The sequence below is a fragment of the Schistocerca piceifrons genome, chromosome X (assembly GCF_021461385.2).
Source record: "Schistocerca piceifrons isolate TAMUIC-IGC-003096 chromosome X, iqSchPice1.1, whole genome shotgun sequence".
In the NCBI taxonomy this organism is placed as follows: Eukaryota; Metazoa; Arthropoda; class Insecta; order Orthoptera; family Acrididae; genus Schistocerca; species Schistocerca piceifrons.
This window is the reverse complement of record NC_060149.1, coordinates 350262490-350280343: the sequence shown is the minus strand read 5'-3', so window position 1 is coordinate 350280343 and position 17854 is coordinate 350262490. Positions and strand designations below refer to the sequence as shown.

Genomic DNA, 17854 nt, shown 5'->3' with positions numbered 1-17854 from the left:
TTCATAACCCACAAAAATAGTTTTAAAATTTATAAGCCAAGACAGAAGGTGTATAGCTCAAAAATACATCAGTATATATCTTACTTACATAAAGATCATGAATCATGTACTTTACAACCAAGATTGGAACCGATTCTATGCAACTGAAAGTGGTACTGTGATATTTACTTCATTCAATAATCCTTAATATTGGTTTGATAAAACATGCACATTACATCATGGGAACTCCATCATTCTAGTGTCAGACAAGCCAATTGATACTGACAAACCACAGTGTCATCTTGGCTATTGGCATCTTTTGTGTGCAGTATGACGAGGCATAAGATCAGCATACAGCATTCCTTGCTGTACCTGGAAGGGGACCTCTTTTATGTAGGATCAGGTGTCATACAAGTATTTCTGATTTTCTCTGTGTTTCTGATTTTGCAATTGACTTGGTGAAATATTTGTCTACAGATAACTTTATTCTCTTCAGAAATGTTGGAGCTACAAACAGTCTTCTGCATTTTCTGAACTATGACATTCATGAGAGACATCCAATCCCAGCTGAATGTACTCCTGAGAAAATGCATGTGGGTTAGGAGTACAGTGTCACAGTAACGTTGACTGGTGTGTGTACACATTCAAAGATTTGGAGGTGATCATGTGACATTATTCCTTTGCACACCATCACATCTGGACCACCAAAAGTATCATATTTGACAAGGAACTTGTCTACTTTATTTGTTCTCTTGTCTCATCATATGGGGGTACATCCACAATTACCTGATAAACTCACAGTGGCATTGTGACTGCATGGGGCCATCTTTTTACGTGACAACCAGTACATTGTGTTTACCCACACATTGGCACCACTGTTTGTGATGGTGCCTACAGTGGGGTTGTATGCTCTTGTCAGATGAGACAAAATTTAGTCTAGGTAGTAATTTTGGATACACTGCTATATGGAGGGAGGTGGAACATGTATTGCACCCAAGAACAACGTTAAACATGATCATTTTCATGGTTCAGGTGTTACGGTGTGGGGAGGCATATATTGCGTTGGTATTCTGACCTCCAAATCTTTGAAAACGATACACCCACGAGTCATTTTAACTGTAACACTGTACCCATTCCCATGCGTGTCTTTTCATGGGTACATGTTCCCCTGACTTCATTTTTATGGATGACAATGTGTGATTGCATTCAATAGTGCTGGTGGAAGGACAGTTGGAGTGAGGTAATTTTCAGTGAATGCACTGACCTGCCTGCTCCCCAGACTTAAATTCCATTGAGTATGTTTGCAACATTTCGGGGAAACATATTGCAGTTTGTGCACATGCACCAATGATCATCCAGCAGTTGTCGACTGAGCTGGTGGAGGAGTGGAATGCCTTACACTAAGAACTAATTACCAACCTTGTGACCAGCATGGGAGTGTGTTGCCGAGCATGCATTGTCATCCATGGGGATCACACCCATTATTCAATCTCTCCAGCCATTTGTAATGTCCACAGCACCATCATAAATTTTGGTGACTTGAATGTAATTATTGACACTGAATAAAAGGCTCATGTCTGTTCATCTCTTTGCATATTTCTTTCAGTTACTTTCTGTACTATACTGTAGAAGTTCTTTCTATGTATGATCAAAGTTTCTTCAAGCTATGTTACATGGCAGTGACACATCATGTGAGACTTAGTTCTGACCTTAAGTTTTACACACCAAAGTATGATAGCCTTAACAAATCATTATGCTGAAGTCCATATAATGTTTGAAAGTTATAATGTACCAAAAAGATGATATATCATCTCCATGCTCTTATCTGAAAAAAGTGAATATTACATTACCTCTCATGATCCTCTGGAATGCTTCTATATCAGATCATTCTACAGTCAGTAGGAACTAGCTCAGTAGTTTAATCCTTAGTTGTTAATGTTGTTGGCTGGTGATGCACATGCTTAGTGTTAGATCCTTAATAAGCGCATCTGGCTTTTCCATTTTAAAATTATCTGGAAAGCAATCGTACTCCTTGAGGCTACCTGTGGAGCTGTTAACATCAGGTACACCCAAGAATTCAGCATGCAAGCAATGCTCCTGCTTAGGTACCTTAGCAGTCTCCCTGACAACCATGCCAGGTTGTCTCAACTAGAGGAGGATTAAGACAGGGAAACTACAAAACTGCCTCGCTTAAAAGACCATACAGTCACATTGCATATGGCTTGATTTAATATTTCTCAACAACATAAAGCATAAACAAAACAGATTTTCAATAGTATTTAATTATTTTTGCTATGCTAAAGACATAATATTATTTTTATCTGGTACAAACTGTCAGTATATGGAGGGAGACAGAAAATATCAGATTTTTGCACTCATGTTGCTACATAATTTTGACTTATTTAATTTTATAATAAAAAAGCCCTTGACATATGTATGTTGATAGAAATATTTTAACACATTTATAATCTCATTATGGAAACATGGAAAATATTCCTAAGGAAAGTAACAGAGACCTCCTGTACAATTTTAATATAAAACAATTTGTCTTTCAAATGCAAATTGCATCACAAATCAATGAGTTCCATCTGCACATGCAGAGGGGTGCTTTTGACTGAAATGGAAAATGGTCTCAAAAATATCTCAAAAACAGTTGTAAGATTGGCAATTTGCTCAAAATCTTTAGAAAACTGTTTGCAGTTCTTTCAAGACCACAATGATTTCTTGAAACCTCTTGTTTTCTTGGATGCCTGCAAGTTTGGAAAATGGATGCTGGTTTTTTTTCCTCAGAATTTGTTTCTTCTGTGATGCAATTTCCTTTTTAAATGCATCCCCATCAAATCAGGCATAAGCTGTTTCACTATGGGCAATGTGCAGCAATTCCATTTACAATGCAAAGTCAGCAATCAATTCCAGATGTTCTAATTTTCATTTCTGTTCCCCTTTCACCTACATAAATTCAACAGGAGTTAATTTTAGATCAAGAAGTCATGGCAGGCACTCCCCTTGACTTAATCAAAGCCTTTTTGCACTAATATATAGTTTCCATACTCCTTGTCCAATTCCATCAAAAACTGCTGCAACTGAAAGTGGAATAATACATGTGACATCAGAAAATTTACTGTTTGTTCCACCAATTTCATTATGTGCTGCATACCTTAAAATTTAACACAACATACTTCTTGATGTGCAGTACAATGAATCCCATCTGTCAGTCATTGTAATCTTTTGTCTTTTATTGTCAACTGAATCTTTAAAGTCTTCCATCTTGGTGTTGTAATTTTGTTCCATAGCAAATTTGTGGCATCCGTCAGTTATGTGACTGTATATGACATAATAGATATTCAGAATTTGTATCCTTGTCTTCTGTCATTGCCATTCATTATTATAAGCTGCTGATGATAGATTGCTAGACTGTTTCTTTCTAATTATAAGAAACCATGCAAAAAACCTTGGCTTACAACAGGGAATAAAAAATCTTGTAACAACAAGAGGGCACTGTATCTAACAACAAGAAAGAGTAATGACCCAGAAACAGCCAAATATTATAAAAACTACTGTGCTATATTAAGAAAGGTTATTAAAAAGTCCAGAAGCATGTGCATCATGTCTGAGATTAATGCCTCTGATAACAAAATCAAAACAATTTGGAATATTATTACAAGGGAGACAGGGCAACCAAGAGTACAGGATGATGGCATTACCATCAAAGTGAATGGAAACTTGACAAACAACAAGCCGGAAGTCAAAAATATTTTGAATAATAATTTTTAAATGTTGTAGAGAAAATAGGATCTAAATGTTCATTAGAAGAAGCAAGGCAGTTAATGGAAGAGGCCTTACCCACACAATTTGATACAATTGAAATTCCACCAAACTCTCCTTCTGAAATTAGGAAGATAATAAACTCTCTCAAGAATAAAAGCTCACATGGAATTGATGGCATTTCCAGCAAGATAATAAAAGGTTGTTCCCAAGAAATAAGTGGAATTCTTAGCCACATATGTAATAGCTCTCTGAAGCAGGGTATTTTCCCAGATAGACTGAAGTATGCCATTGTTAAACCACTGCATAAAAAAGGGGGTATATTTGATGTCAACAACTACCGCCCAATCTCTCTTCTGACTCTCTGATCCAAAATTCTTGAAAAAATAATGTACTGTACAGTAGCTTAACACCTTTGTAAAAATAAAGTTTTAACAAAATGTCAGTTTGGTTTCCAGAAAGGTTTTTCAACAAAATTTGCTATATGTACTTTCACTAATGAAATATTAAATGCTCTGAGTAACCGTAAGTCACCTGTTGGGATTTTTTGTGATCTCTCAAAGGCTTTTGATTGTGTAAATCATGGAATACTTCTAGATAAGCTCAAGTACTGTGGTATGAATGGGACAGTGCTCAAATTTTTTAAATCATACCTAACTGGAAGAGTGCAGAAAGTTGAAATAAGCAGTTCACATAATATGCAAAAAACTGGTGATTTCTCAAACTGGGGAATAATCAAGAATGGGGTGCCGCAAGGTTCAGTCTTGGGTCCTCTGCTGTTCTTAATATATATTAATGACTTGTCATTCTGTATTTACAAAGATGCAAAGCTGGTACTTTTTGCCGATGATACAAGTATAGGTATCACACCCAACAGACAAGAATTAACTGATGAAATTGTAAATCATGTTTTTCAGAAAATCATTAAGTGGTTCTCTGCAAATGGGCTCTCATTAAACTTTGACAAAACACAGTATATACAGTTCCACACAGTAAATGGAATGTCATCATTAATAAATATAGACTTCGATCAGAAATCGGTAGCTAAGGTAGAATATTCAAAATTTCTAGGTGTATGCACTGATGAGGTGTCAAACTGGAAAAAACACAATGAAGATCTGCTGAAACGTTTGAGTTCAGCTACTTATGTTAATAGAGTCCTTGCTAATTTTGGCAATATACATCTCAGTAAATTAGCTTACCATGCCTATTTTCATTCTCTGCTTTCGAATGGTATCATATTCTGGGGTAGCTCATCATTGAGTAAAAGAGTGTTCATTGCACGAAAGCGTGTAATCAGAATAATTGCTGGAGCTCATCCAAGATCATCCTGCAGACACTTATTTAAAGAGCTAGAGATCTTCACTGTAGCCTCACAATATATATATTCACTTATGAAATTTGTTTTTAACAATCCAAACGAATTCAAAAGTAATAGCAGTGTACATGGCTACAACACTAGGAGAAAGGATGATCTTCACTACTCAAGGTTAAATCCAACTTTGGCTCAGAATGGGGTAAATTATGCTGCCATGAAAGTCTTTGGTCACGTACCTAATACCATCAAAAGTCTGACAGATAGCCATATAGCATTTAAAAGGAAATTGAAAGAATTTCTGAATGGCAACTCCTTCTACTCATTAGATTAATGTTTGGATATAATTTCCCCAACACCCACAAAAAAAAGTTAAGTGTCATTTAATATTTTGTGTAATGTAATATCTTGTATAGACACCTTTTATTAACCTGACATGTTCCACATCATTACGAAGTGTCGTATTCATGATCTATGGAACAAGTACTACTCTAATCTAATCTGTGGAAACACTCACTGGATCTGATAACATCTTTCATGCCATAAACAAACTGCAAAAGTTAAACAGCACTGACACCATGATTCTGCCGAATTGAACAATGTCATGCAACCAAAAAACGCCTTGCCACAATGCTGAATAAATGTTGCACTGTAACGAGTACTTCTGAGGGGTACTGAGTAAAGCCCATACAGTTGGAGCGTCAGCCTGCACATGGTCCACACATCATACTCACTTGCAGTTTTACATGCTATGGCTGACCCTGATTTACATGAATAGAATGTGCAACTGATGTGCAGCCCACTGAACTCTAAAAGCTCTCACCATGTTTTTAGTTACCTTCCTATTAAAAAGAAAGAAAAAGGAGAACTAGAAAGATAAGAAGTATGGGGTGCTTGTACTGTGTTCTCAAAATAGAACCTGCAGCATGACTCAATTATTTACTGTTTTAAAGTACCACCAAACAGAGTGATTTTGGATAGTTTTGTGGTTATTTTCACCATATCTTGCATAGCTTTTGTTAGATTGCATTGTTTTTTATGTGTGTGGTAGGGTATAAATAAAATATCGTAAAAATAAAAAATCTGTGTGTACTTATATTTGCCTTAGATAGACAAATAGTGTCCAAAATCACCCTATGGATTTGGGAGATTTTGGACACACATTTTTTTGAAATCTCTGTGCAAAGTTACATCTACATCTACATCTATACTCTGCAAACCACCGTGAGGTACATGGCAGAGTTTACGTCCCATTGTACTAGTTATTAGGGTTTCTTCCTGTTTCATTCACTTATGGAGTGCAGGAAGAATGATTGTTTCAGTGCCTCTGTGCATGCAGTAATTATTCTAATCTTATCCTCATGATCCCTGTTTGAGTGACATATAGGGGATTGTAGTACATCGCTAGAGTAATCATTTAAAACCAGTTCTTTAAATTTTGTTAACAGACTATCTCGGTATATTTTATGTCTATCTTCAAGAGTCTGCCATTTCTGTTCCTTCAGTACATCAGTGACACTCTTCCCTGGATTAAATAATCATGTGACCATTCGTGCTGCCCTTCTTTGCATGTGTTAAATATCTTCTGTTAGTCGTATCTGGTATCATCCCCACACACTTGAGCACTATTCTAAGATGAGTCACACGAGTGAATTGTAAGCAGTTTCTTTAGTAGACTGATTGAGCTTCCCCAGTATTCTACCAATAAATCAAAGTCTACCACTTGCTTTACCCATGACTGAACCTATGTGTTCGTTCCATTTCATATCTCTACGAAGTGCTACAACTAGGTATTTGTATAACTTGCCAATTCCAACAGTGACTCATAGATATTATAGTCAGATACTACACATTTCTGTTTTGTGAAGCGCAGAATTTTACATTTTTGAACATTTAGAGCAAGTTTACAAGCTCAGCACCATGTTGAAATCTTATCAAATCTGACTTAATGTTTATGCAGCTTCTCTCAATATACTGCATTACTTCATTACAGATAACTGCATAATCTGCAAAAAGCCTGATTTTACTATTAACACTGTCTGCAAAGTCATTAATATACAACATGAACAGCAAGGGTCCCAACACACTTCCCTGGGGCGCACCCAAAGTTACATCTACATCTGACGATGACTCTCCATCCAAGATAACATGCTGTCTCCTCCCTACCAAAACATTCTCAGTCCAGTCACAAATTTCACTTGATACCCCATATGATCATACTTTTGACAATAAGCATAGGTGCAGTACTGAGTCAAATGCTTTTTGGAAATCAAGAAACACTGCATCTACCTGGTTGCCTTGATCCAAAGCTTTCAGTATGTCATGTGAGAAAAATGTGAGCTGGGTTTCACATGATAAGTATTTTTGAAAATGATGCTGGTTGGCATTGAGAGGTCATTCTGTTCAAGATACCTCATTGTGTGTAAGCTCAGAATATGTTCTAAGATTCGGCAGCAAATTGATGTCAAGGATGTTGGATGGTAGTTTGTGGACCACTTCTACTACCCATCTTGTAGACGGGTGTGACCTGCGACTTTTTCCAAGAACTGGGCATGGTTTTTTGTTTGAGGGATCTACAATAGATTATAGCAAGAAGAGGGACTAACTCAGCCACAAATTCAGTATAGAACCTGAAAGGGGTTCCATTGGCCCCTGGAGCTTTGTTCAGTTTTAATGATTTCAGCTCTTTCTCAACATCATTGACACTAATTCTTATTTCATTCATCTTTCCAGTGGTACGAGGATTAAATTGGGGCAAGTCTCCTAGGTTTTCCTTTGGGAAGGAAATTTGAAAACAGAATTAAGTATTTTAGCTTTTCTTTGCTACTCTCAATTTCAGTTCCTGTCTCATTTTCTAGGGACTGGACACTAACTTTGGTACCACTAACAGCCTTTACATATGACCAGTATTTCTTTGGATTTTGTGAAAGGTCATTTGACAATATTCTGCTATGATAATTATGGAATACATCACACATTGCTCTCTTGATAGCCAAATACGTTTTATTCAGCATCTTTCTATCTGTAGCCCTACACTTTGTTTTACACTTATTATGCAGCAGTCTCTCCTTCTTTAGAAGTTTCTCTACAGTGACTGTATACCATGGAAGTTCCCTCTCATTATGAATTGTTCTACTGAGTACATATCTATCCAGTGTGTTGTCAACTATACTTTTAAACTGGGGCCACAGTTCCTGTACATGCTCCTGACCCATGCTGAAAGTTTAAGGTTTCTCACTGAGTTAAGACATTACTGATTTTGTATCTAGTTTACTTAACGTTATATCTTTCTGCTTGTTTTAATTGTCCTTTGTACTTTGGTAATCATTGTTGTCACAACAGTGTTCTGGTCACTGATATCAGTTTAATGTGGACATCCTCAAAAAGGTCAGATCTAAAGTATATTCTAAAGTATAGTCAGACAAAAATTGATGTTTTTTTTTCCTTTTTTTAATTATACATTCTTCCTATGCGATTTTAATGACTTTTAACACATGTTAAGGTTGTGCATCATTATAAATAACTGATAAGGATTGAGATAATGAATTTTATACATTAAAAGTTAATTTTTATTTTCCAACAAATTAAATTTGCAAATTTTTAAAGTTGTAAATTGAAATATTAGAGACAGAAACAAAACAAGGTAATGCTATGAAAAGATCAAAATCAGTTTTCTTTCTCAACATTCAAAATTAAGTTGCAGACCCTTCCAAAATTGTCCATTCATTTATGATGGTCTGCAAGTCCAAAGCACATCTTCTCTAAAAATAAAGATCCCTCTGTTCCCAAGTGGATGTAGGAAGTACTCACAAAACTTCATCTTTCTTGTGTTGTGTCTTCATCAGGGACATTAGGAAACATATACATGTTTCTACAGTTCCTTTGTGGACACAAAAATTTCACACACGCTTCTGTTGCACCACTATTTGTGGGCACTCCGACATTCTGCCTGGCTATTTATAATCTGCAACAAGAAAAGCCTCTTCTTTCAGCAGTAAAACTTTGTTGAATGATGGGTTGTTTTCACTTTTGCTACTGCTAGAAGCACTATACTTGTTCCTGTACTGTTTTCATAATTGATATCCCAGAAGAAATGTCTTGTTTGCAGTGGTGGTAACTACCAGGCTTATTTGGAGGATAATAAACTTCTTTGAGCATTTCTTAAAACCTGTGTTGCTTTGCCTACTCATTAGGCAATTTCCATAAATATGATCTGGATTAAATGGGATTAGGCTTTTGGGGTGAAATCCACTCTTTATGTTTTCAGTAGAATTTTCTGGGATCTTAGTAAGTGTCTGCTTAAGGAGAAATGGAAAAGCATTTGGAAATGGTCCCACAAGTGCACTTCTTGAAATATTGTTCCACTCACACTCTTTGATAACACATAAAGAAATATGACTGTATAAGTTGTCCCCAATCACCACTGTAAGCCCATTTTGCTTCTCCAAAGAGCTCAAGTGACTGTAAGAAATCAGTCTTCAGGTGTCAGTAGAACCAACCATCCACTCATATTCCTACTGAAATGTGTATCATGAAGGCCACTTTCTTTCCACATGCTACACATATGCTCAGAACTATAAAGGACATAAGGAGGTGTAAAGAACATAAGGAGGAAGCAACTTACCATCAGCACTTGTTGCTATCATTATCGAAACACTAGATTTTGATGAATCCATCACCTTTTCAGCATTTGTATTCCATCATTTTGTAATTGTCTGCTGCTTGCATTGATCATTTGACGTATTCGTTTTATAGTAGTTAATTAAGTTGGTAGGCAGGAGATTTTCCAATATTGGCTTGATATTGAAGAAATATATCTTAACTGTCTCTTTGTTCACTTCTGTTTTAGCTTTTTTCATATTCTTACTTAAGAGAATGGAGGTATCTTCTGAATGGCACTTGAAAAATAAGTGCAGCCATTCCTCTCCTGGTCAATTTTTAGAAACGATCTTATCTTTTTGGCCAGATTTACCAAGAGAGCCTTTCATTAAATATGCAGTGTGCAGCCTGGAAGATACCTTGCTTCAACATTCCTTCTTCTTTCTCATTTAGTATTGGTTGTCCTCCCAAGTTTCTGGATATATTTCACACACCTTATTTCATAGGGTCTATCAGTATACGAGGTGCATTCAAGTTCTAAGGCCTCCAATTTTTTTTCTAATTAACTATTCACCCGAAATCGATGAAACTGGCGTTACTTCTCGACGTAATCACCCTGCGGACGTACACATTTTTCACAACGCTGACGCCATGATTCCATGGCAGCGGCGAAGGCTTCTTTAGGAGTCTGTTTTGACCACTGGAAAATCGCTGAGCCAATAGCAGCACGGCTGGTGAATGTGCGGCCACGGCTTGGTGAAACAGTTTTTGTTGCAGTGCAGGAAGGAATTTGTCCTTCAAAACATTTTCGTAGGATGCACCTGTTACCGTAGTGCTCTTTGGAATGCAACGGGTAAGGATTATGCCCTCGCTGTCCAAGAACATGGACACCATCATTTTTTCAGCACTGGCGGTTACCCGAAACGTTTTTGGTGGAGGTGAATCTGTGTGCTTCCATTGAGCTGACTGGCGCTTTGTTTCTGGATTGAAAAATGGCATCCACATCTCATCCATTGTCACAACTGATGAAAAGAAAGTCCCATTCATGCTGTCAATGCGCGTCAACATTGCTTGGCAACATGCCACACAGGCAGCCATGTGGTCGTCCGTCAGCATTCGTGGCACCCACCTGGATGACACTTTTCGCATTTTCAGGTCATCATGCAGGATTGTGTGCACAGAACCCACAGAAATGCCAACTCTGGATGTGATCTGTTCAACAGTCATTCGGCAATCCCCCAAAACAATTCTCTCCCATTTCTCGATCATGTCGTCAGACCGGCTTGTGCGAGCCCGAGGTTGTTTTGGTTTGTTGTCACATGATGTTCTGCTTTCATTAAACTGTCGCAACCACGAACGCACTTTCGACACATCCATAACTCCATCACCACATGTCTCCTTCAACTGTCGATGAATTTCAATTGTTTTCACCCCATGCAAATTCAGAAAACAAATGATTGCATGCTATTCAAGTAAGGAAAACGTCACCATTTTAAGTATTTAAAACAGTTCTCATTCTCGCCGCTGGCGGTAAAATTCCATCTGCTGTACGGTCCTGCCATCTCTGGGACATATTGACAATGAACGCGGCCACATTTTAAAACAATGTGCATGTTTCTATCTCTTTCCAGTCTGGAGAAAAAAAATCGGAGGCCTTAGAACTTGAATGCACCTCGTACCATACAAACCACATGCTTTCCTATAAGATAATTTGCCCCACTGAATATCATGAACAGCTTTATAAAAAAGTTCTGGCTCATAATTACACCATCCTGTAATGCCTTTCCTGCTTTTATTCATTCCCAGCATTGTCCGAAATCACCCCACACAGTACACAATTTTGTAAAAACTATTGTTATTTTATAACTGTACGTGAAAAACTCAACAAACTTTTACAGGAATTGTCTCAGTGGTGTAGGCTACTGAGCTCACTGACAGTTGCAGTTATAATACTTTCCCACAGGCCACAACAATAGAAAGTTGCCACTTGATGATACTGTGTGAACTTTCAACAATGAGACCGTTCATTAGATATTTACCTATATCAACAATTGACCCAATTAAAAGACACAGAAAGTGATAAATACAATATCACACTTAAAATAACTGGCATGTGGAAATGAAAATGAGCAGCAGTTAATTGCTATGCTGTGGAAAAGAGCAAATAAACCATACTGTCCAAAATCTCCTCACTCTCTGAAATCACTCCATTTGACTGTATCATCATGTCCTTCGTATACAGTCACCTATGGGGCTATGATTCAATTAATTTGTTTTCTTTCTCTCTTATTCATTACTTGAACTTTGTTTTAAGTGTTCAGATAAATTATGCATATAATCTGATTTTTTTATTGCTGCAGATGATTCAATTGATTCAGGTCTGGAAACTGAGTCACCAGATCGGTTTGCAACGTACATTATGATTGATACAAATGAACATTTTGAAGTTCTCTTGACACCATCTTCTATTGAGATCCTTCACAATCTTTTGGAAGCATTCACCCATAGTCCATCATCAATGTCTAATGGAAGACTATTTGAACTAGAAGGTCCACTCACTTTATATAACTACTTGGGTCCCAAATCAACTGTGCAGTTGGTAACAAAGACAGAGGTGGGTGCCTAAAACAGTATAGTAAGATATTTAATAAATAAAAAGAGATTTACTAGTAATCTGTAAGTATTAATTGAAATGTAATATGTCCAGTGTCATGATCAATTGTAAGTGGTAACTGTTGTGTGATTTTTGTTTAAGAAGTAGTATGTAGTAAGAAGTGATTTTATGTGGTTGCTGCAATAGTTGAGGGTGTACATAATGAAAAAATCTGTTGAAAATTTTCATTGATGGAACAATAAAATATTTTTATTGAATAACGCTGACTTGTTCATTCATAATTATAAGGCCAAAATAAAATTAATTATTTGTATGCAAGTGTATACACATAAACAGTGGAAAACTTTCTTCTCATGCTCCACTGGCTATTTGCTTTTCAAAATGAAAATTTATATTTGCTTCTCTGTTTGAACAGAACTGTTTTATAAAAGTTATGGCAGTAATAACATACATAATAATAGTGACACTCTAACAGCACACAATTGTTGTGTTATTAAATTATGACATAGTCATTGACACATAGGTCCAACTGCAGAAAAATTAATAAAATAAAAGATCATGAAATATGTAATTTGCTTAACAAACTCTGTGTTAATTCTGTTTTGATCTAAAGACATAGTCCAGCCCGAGCCTGTAAATTACACTAGTGTTAAAGAGGAAATGTGGTCAGACAGTGGTCACAGTTTATGTTCTGAAGCAAGTATTTGTGAATACAATGGATAAACTAATTTTTCACTTTTACCAGACAACACCAGATGGGAAAGACAAGGTACTGATGACAGCAGCCTATGATAAATCAGACTCACTTCCCAGTAGCCCTGCGTCAACCACAGGCTTTGGGGATTTTAGTCAACATGAATCAGATGCAGATATGGAAAGGTAAGTGATTTTGATTGCAGATGTGAAGAGTGATACTATTGTGTTCCACATGAAACTGGCATATGTCATCTCTTACTTATATATAATGAGTAAAATTGGAGGGACAGTGCAAAGCACAGGTGCTCTAATTAACCTAAGAATAATACATGTTTGATCACATACTTAGATAATGGTGATGAAGCACTAATGTCATGGCTATACAGAAAAAATATACTTGTATATTCTGTATTGCAATATTGTTATTCATGTTGTGACATTATTGGTTGTATCACAAAAATATAACCTCACAACTAATTTAGGGAAGTCACTGATATTGGTTGCAATTACTTTATGTTGCAGAATTAATCTATGTTATGCAGTAATTGTAGGTGCATGCATTTCATTCTGTGAGTAACCTTCCGAACTCATTGTGATTTGACTTGTGTGAAATAGGTATGTAATAGGCATTGCAAAAGAAGGTTTCATGCAGCAGTACAGTGTGATGGAAGCATACAGCAGTGATGGAATCCTTGAAGGAGTAAAATTTTTGAACAGATATTTATTGTTAAATGCAGAATATGTATTTTGAGCAACATGACTTCAAGTACCATAAATGAGTCATCAATTTAAGCTAGGAAATATTAATATACATTGTCAGCATTCTGAAGATCATGCTCCATGCACTAATGTAGACAAAACCTTGGTGAATTGGTGAATGAACTGATTAGAGTGAATTGACATACGAGGTGTGGCTAGAAAAAAACCGGACTAGTACTGCTGAAACAATAAAACGAATGCAATAAGGCTGAAAGTCGCGTGGCCTGTCACGTGACTCTCGCTCCACCTACTGCTCGAGTTTCATCTGCCTCCTGCACTCAGTCTGCCCGTGGCGTCTGTTTTAAGTAGTTGACGTTTTGTCTGTGCGTCGGAAAATATTGAGTGTACAGAAAGAACAGCGTGTTAACATCAAATTTTGTTTCAAACTAGGAAAATCTGCAAGTGAAACGTTTGTAATGTTACAACAAATGTACAGCGATGATTGTTTATCGCAAACACAAGTGTTTGAGTGGTTTAAACGATTTAAAGATGGCCGCGAAGACACCAGTGATGACACTCCCACTGGCAGACCATTGTCAGCAAAAACTGAAGCAAACATTGAAAAAATCAGTAAATTTGTTCGACAAGATCGCCGTTTAACAATCAGAGTCTGAGTTAACAGGAGTTGACAAGGAAAGTGTTAGGCAGATTCTTCATGAAAGTTTCAACATGAACAAAGTGTTTTCAAAAATGGTTCCAAAGTGTCTCACAATTGAACAGAAGGAACACCGAAGAATGATTTGTTCTGACATCCTGGAAAAAATTGGAAGTGATCCCACCTTCTTACAAAATGTTATTACTTGAAATGAATCGTGGTTTTTTACTTACAATCCCGAAACTAAACGCCAATCGATGCATTGGAAAACTCCTGGTTCTCCACGACAAAAAAAAGCATGAATGTCAAAATCGAAATTCAAGGCAATGATGATTGTTTTTTTTTTGACATCAAAGGGATTGTGCACATTGATTGGGTACCAGAGGGACAAACAGTGAATCAGCATTACTACATTAGCATCCTGGCTACCCTACGTGAGCGAGTATGGAGAAAACGGAACGATTTGTGGAGAAAAAAGTCATGGATCCTTCACCAAGACAATGCCCCAGGTCACAGTGCGTTGTCAGTGAAGACGTTTTTGGCAAAACACAACATTCTCATCTTAGATCATCCACCCTACTCACCTGATTTGGCCCCCTGTGACTTTTTTCTTTTCCCTAAAGTCAAGTCAGCTTTGAAAGGAACTAGATTTGAGACTGTTGAAGCAGTAAAAGAAAAATCGACGGAAGTAATGTATGGACTTACCGAAAATGATCTGCAGCATTGCTATGAACAGTGGAAAATTCGTATGGAGCGGTGTAGAGACCGAGGAGGAGAGTACATTGAAGGAGATAACATGAAATTGTAAATAATTGTAAATAAATGTTTTTTCCAGCATCAGTCCGGTTTTTTTCTAGCCGCACCTCGTATATCTATGAGGTATCATGTGCAATTTCTAAATGTAGGATACGTTATAAATGAATAGTGTGGTATAAGAATGATCTTCCTCATCCTCATAATTTTGATGGTCCTAATCAAAACAGTCTCCTTTGGATGTGATATACTTATCCCAGCATTTCTGCCAGTATGCTAAGACATACTAGAAGCCACATCTTGAAAGATCCTTCAGAATCGTCTGTACTGCTTCGGATGATGGGATATGCCACCCACAAAGATGTTTCTTCATTTTAGGGGATTGAAAAAGTCACACTGGTAAATGTGAACTACAGAGATGGTGAGGGATACACTTCAGATTGATTTTTGCTAGCTATTTAGTAACAACATTTGCAGTGTGAAGCTGTACTATATAACTATACGGCCAGTTTTATGGATATGTGGTCCTTGTCACCTGATATGGTTTTGTAAAGTTTTCAGGACATCCCTGCAGTATTGTCTAGTTGTTGTGTGTGTAGAAACAACATACTGATAAACCATTCCATGAATATCAAAAAATGAAGTGAACATAACTTCCCCAGCAGAAACAGCCACTTCTGTTATTTTTGGACATGATAATGAAGGAGATTTCTGCACAGACCTTTGCTGTTTGCTCTCAGGATCAAAATGATACAATGAAATTTCAACATCAGTGATTACCTTTGAAAGTGACTATGGATCTTTTTCTGACATCAACTTCATCTGCACACAAATCTTCATGTGAATGTTCTTTCATTTGGAAATCTGCAGTCTTGCAACCCACTGTGCATAAGCATATCTCATACATAAATTTTCTATCACCAACTTGTCGATTATTTCAGACTGTGTTAATAACTTTATTTGTTGATCTTGTCTCACAAAGACAGCTGCAGTACTGACAGTTTCTTCCATAAGAGCAGTAACTTGAACGCTGGATCGACTTTCCTTTGAAATTGATAGTCTTCCCATGTAAACATTTTAACATATTTTTGCATTGTGCTGTAAGGAAGAACAGACTCTCCATAGGCCACCTGTAACATTGCATAAGTGTCAGCTCAAGATTTGTTGAGACAAAAGCAGAATTTCAAAGCTGCATATTTCTGGTTGCCCGCCACCTCCATTAATGCAGTGAAGGATACTGAAAATGTCTGAGCTAGCATACCTCTTGTAGGCAGGGACCAGGAGTGCCAAAACTGAAAATGGTTCATCATGTTTGTAACATATTAAGCAGACAGGATATAATATGGTAATGCTTAAGCCTGAAAAATTTTAACCATAAAGAAATTATGATCATTCTCTTTTGAACAGCCCACATAATTCTGTGTGATAATGGTCATTCCCATGGAGCGCATTTTGTACAGGAACAAATTTTTTGCAGGTTTTTATGATATGAGACCATATTAAGTAGTGGAATAACCTCCACTGTCTTACTATACATTGAAATTTAATGGTGGAATATGAATTTTTTATTCTCTTATTTTCATTTTTTAGCCATTCTGCTGTATTTATTGTTTTCCAGTTTACAATTTATTGATTTGAAGCCACAAGCAAAATTTAAAATTCAAGTAACTAATATATGTTAATTATCAGCAGAATTAGAGATCGAAGGGTATCATTGTTGTTGCAGTCTTCAGTCCAAAGACTGGTTTGATGCTACTCTATCCTGTGCAAGCCTCTTCATCTCCGAATAACTACTACAACTTCCATCCTTCTGAATTTGCTTACTGCATTCATTTCTTGTTCTCCCTCTACAATTTTTGCCTCCCCCCCCCTCCCCCCCTCCACACACACACACACACACACACACACACACACACACACACACACACACACACACACACACTCTCTCTCTCTCTCTCTCTCTCTCTCTCTCTCTCTCTCTCTCTCTCTCTCTCTCTCTCTCTTCCCTCCAATACCAAATTGATCTCTTGTTGTGTCAGAATGTGTTCTACCAACCTTTACCAACCGATTCCTTCTTCTAGTCATGTTGCACCACAAACTTCTTTTATCACAAATTGTGTTCAGCACCTTCTCATTGGTTATGTGATCTACCAATTTTATCTTGAGCATTCTTCTGTAGCACCATATTTCAAAAGCTTCTATCCTTATCTTGTATAAGCTGTTTATCACCCATATTTCATTTCCATACATGGCTAAACTCCATACAAATACCTTCAGAAAAGACTTCCTGACACTTAAATTCATACTCGATGTTAACAAATTTCTTTTCCTGAGAAACACTTTTCTTGCCATTTCCAGTCTACATTTTGTATCCTCACTACTCTGGCCATCATCAGTTATTTTGATACCCAAAGAGAAGAACTCATCTACTACTTGAAGTGTCTCATTTCCTAACCTAATTTCCTTAGAATCACCTGATTTAATTCAGAATCAACTACATTCCATTATCCTCATTTTGCTTTTGTTGATGTCACCTATATACTTGTTTCAAGACACTTTCCACTCCATTCAGCAGCTCTTCCAGGTCCTTTGCTGTCTCTGGCAGGATTGCAATGTCATCGGCAAACTTAAAAAATTTTTATTTCTTGTCCCTGAACTTTACTTCCTACTCCAAACTTTTTTTTTTGTTTCCTTTACTGCATGTGCAATGTGCATATTGACAGACTTAATAATGCCAGAATGCCGGCTATAGCGCAGTCGTTAGGCATTTGTACAGGTT

General features: G+C 36.9%; 1 protein-coding gene across 1 annotated transcript in view; it reads left to right on the top strand.

The window, feature by feature from the left end:
- The window catches only part of LOC124722880 (vacuolar protein sorting-associated protein 13A-like), a 752258-nt gene that overhangs the window by 493736 nt on the left and 240668 nt on the right, over positions 1-17854 (top strand). Inside the window, exons 38-39 of the mRNA XM_047248017.1 lie at positions 12019-12272; positions 13018-13151. Of these exons, the coding sequence (XP_047103973.1) occupies positions 12019-12272; positions 13018-13151 (388 nt within the window). The remainder of the gene's footprint in view (positions 1-12018; positions 12273-13017; positions 13152-17854) is intronic.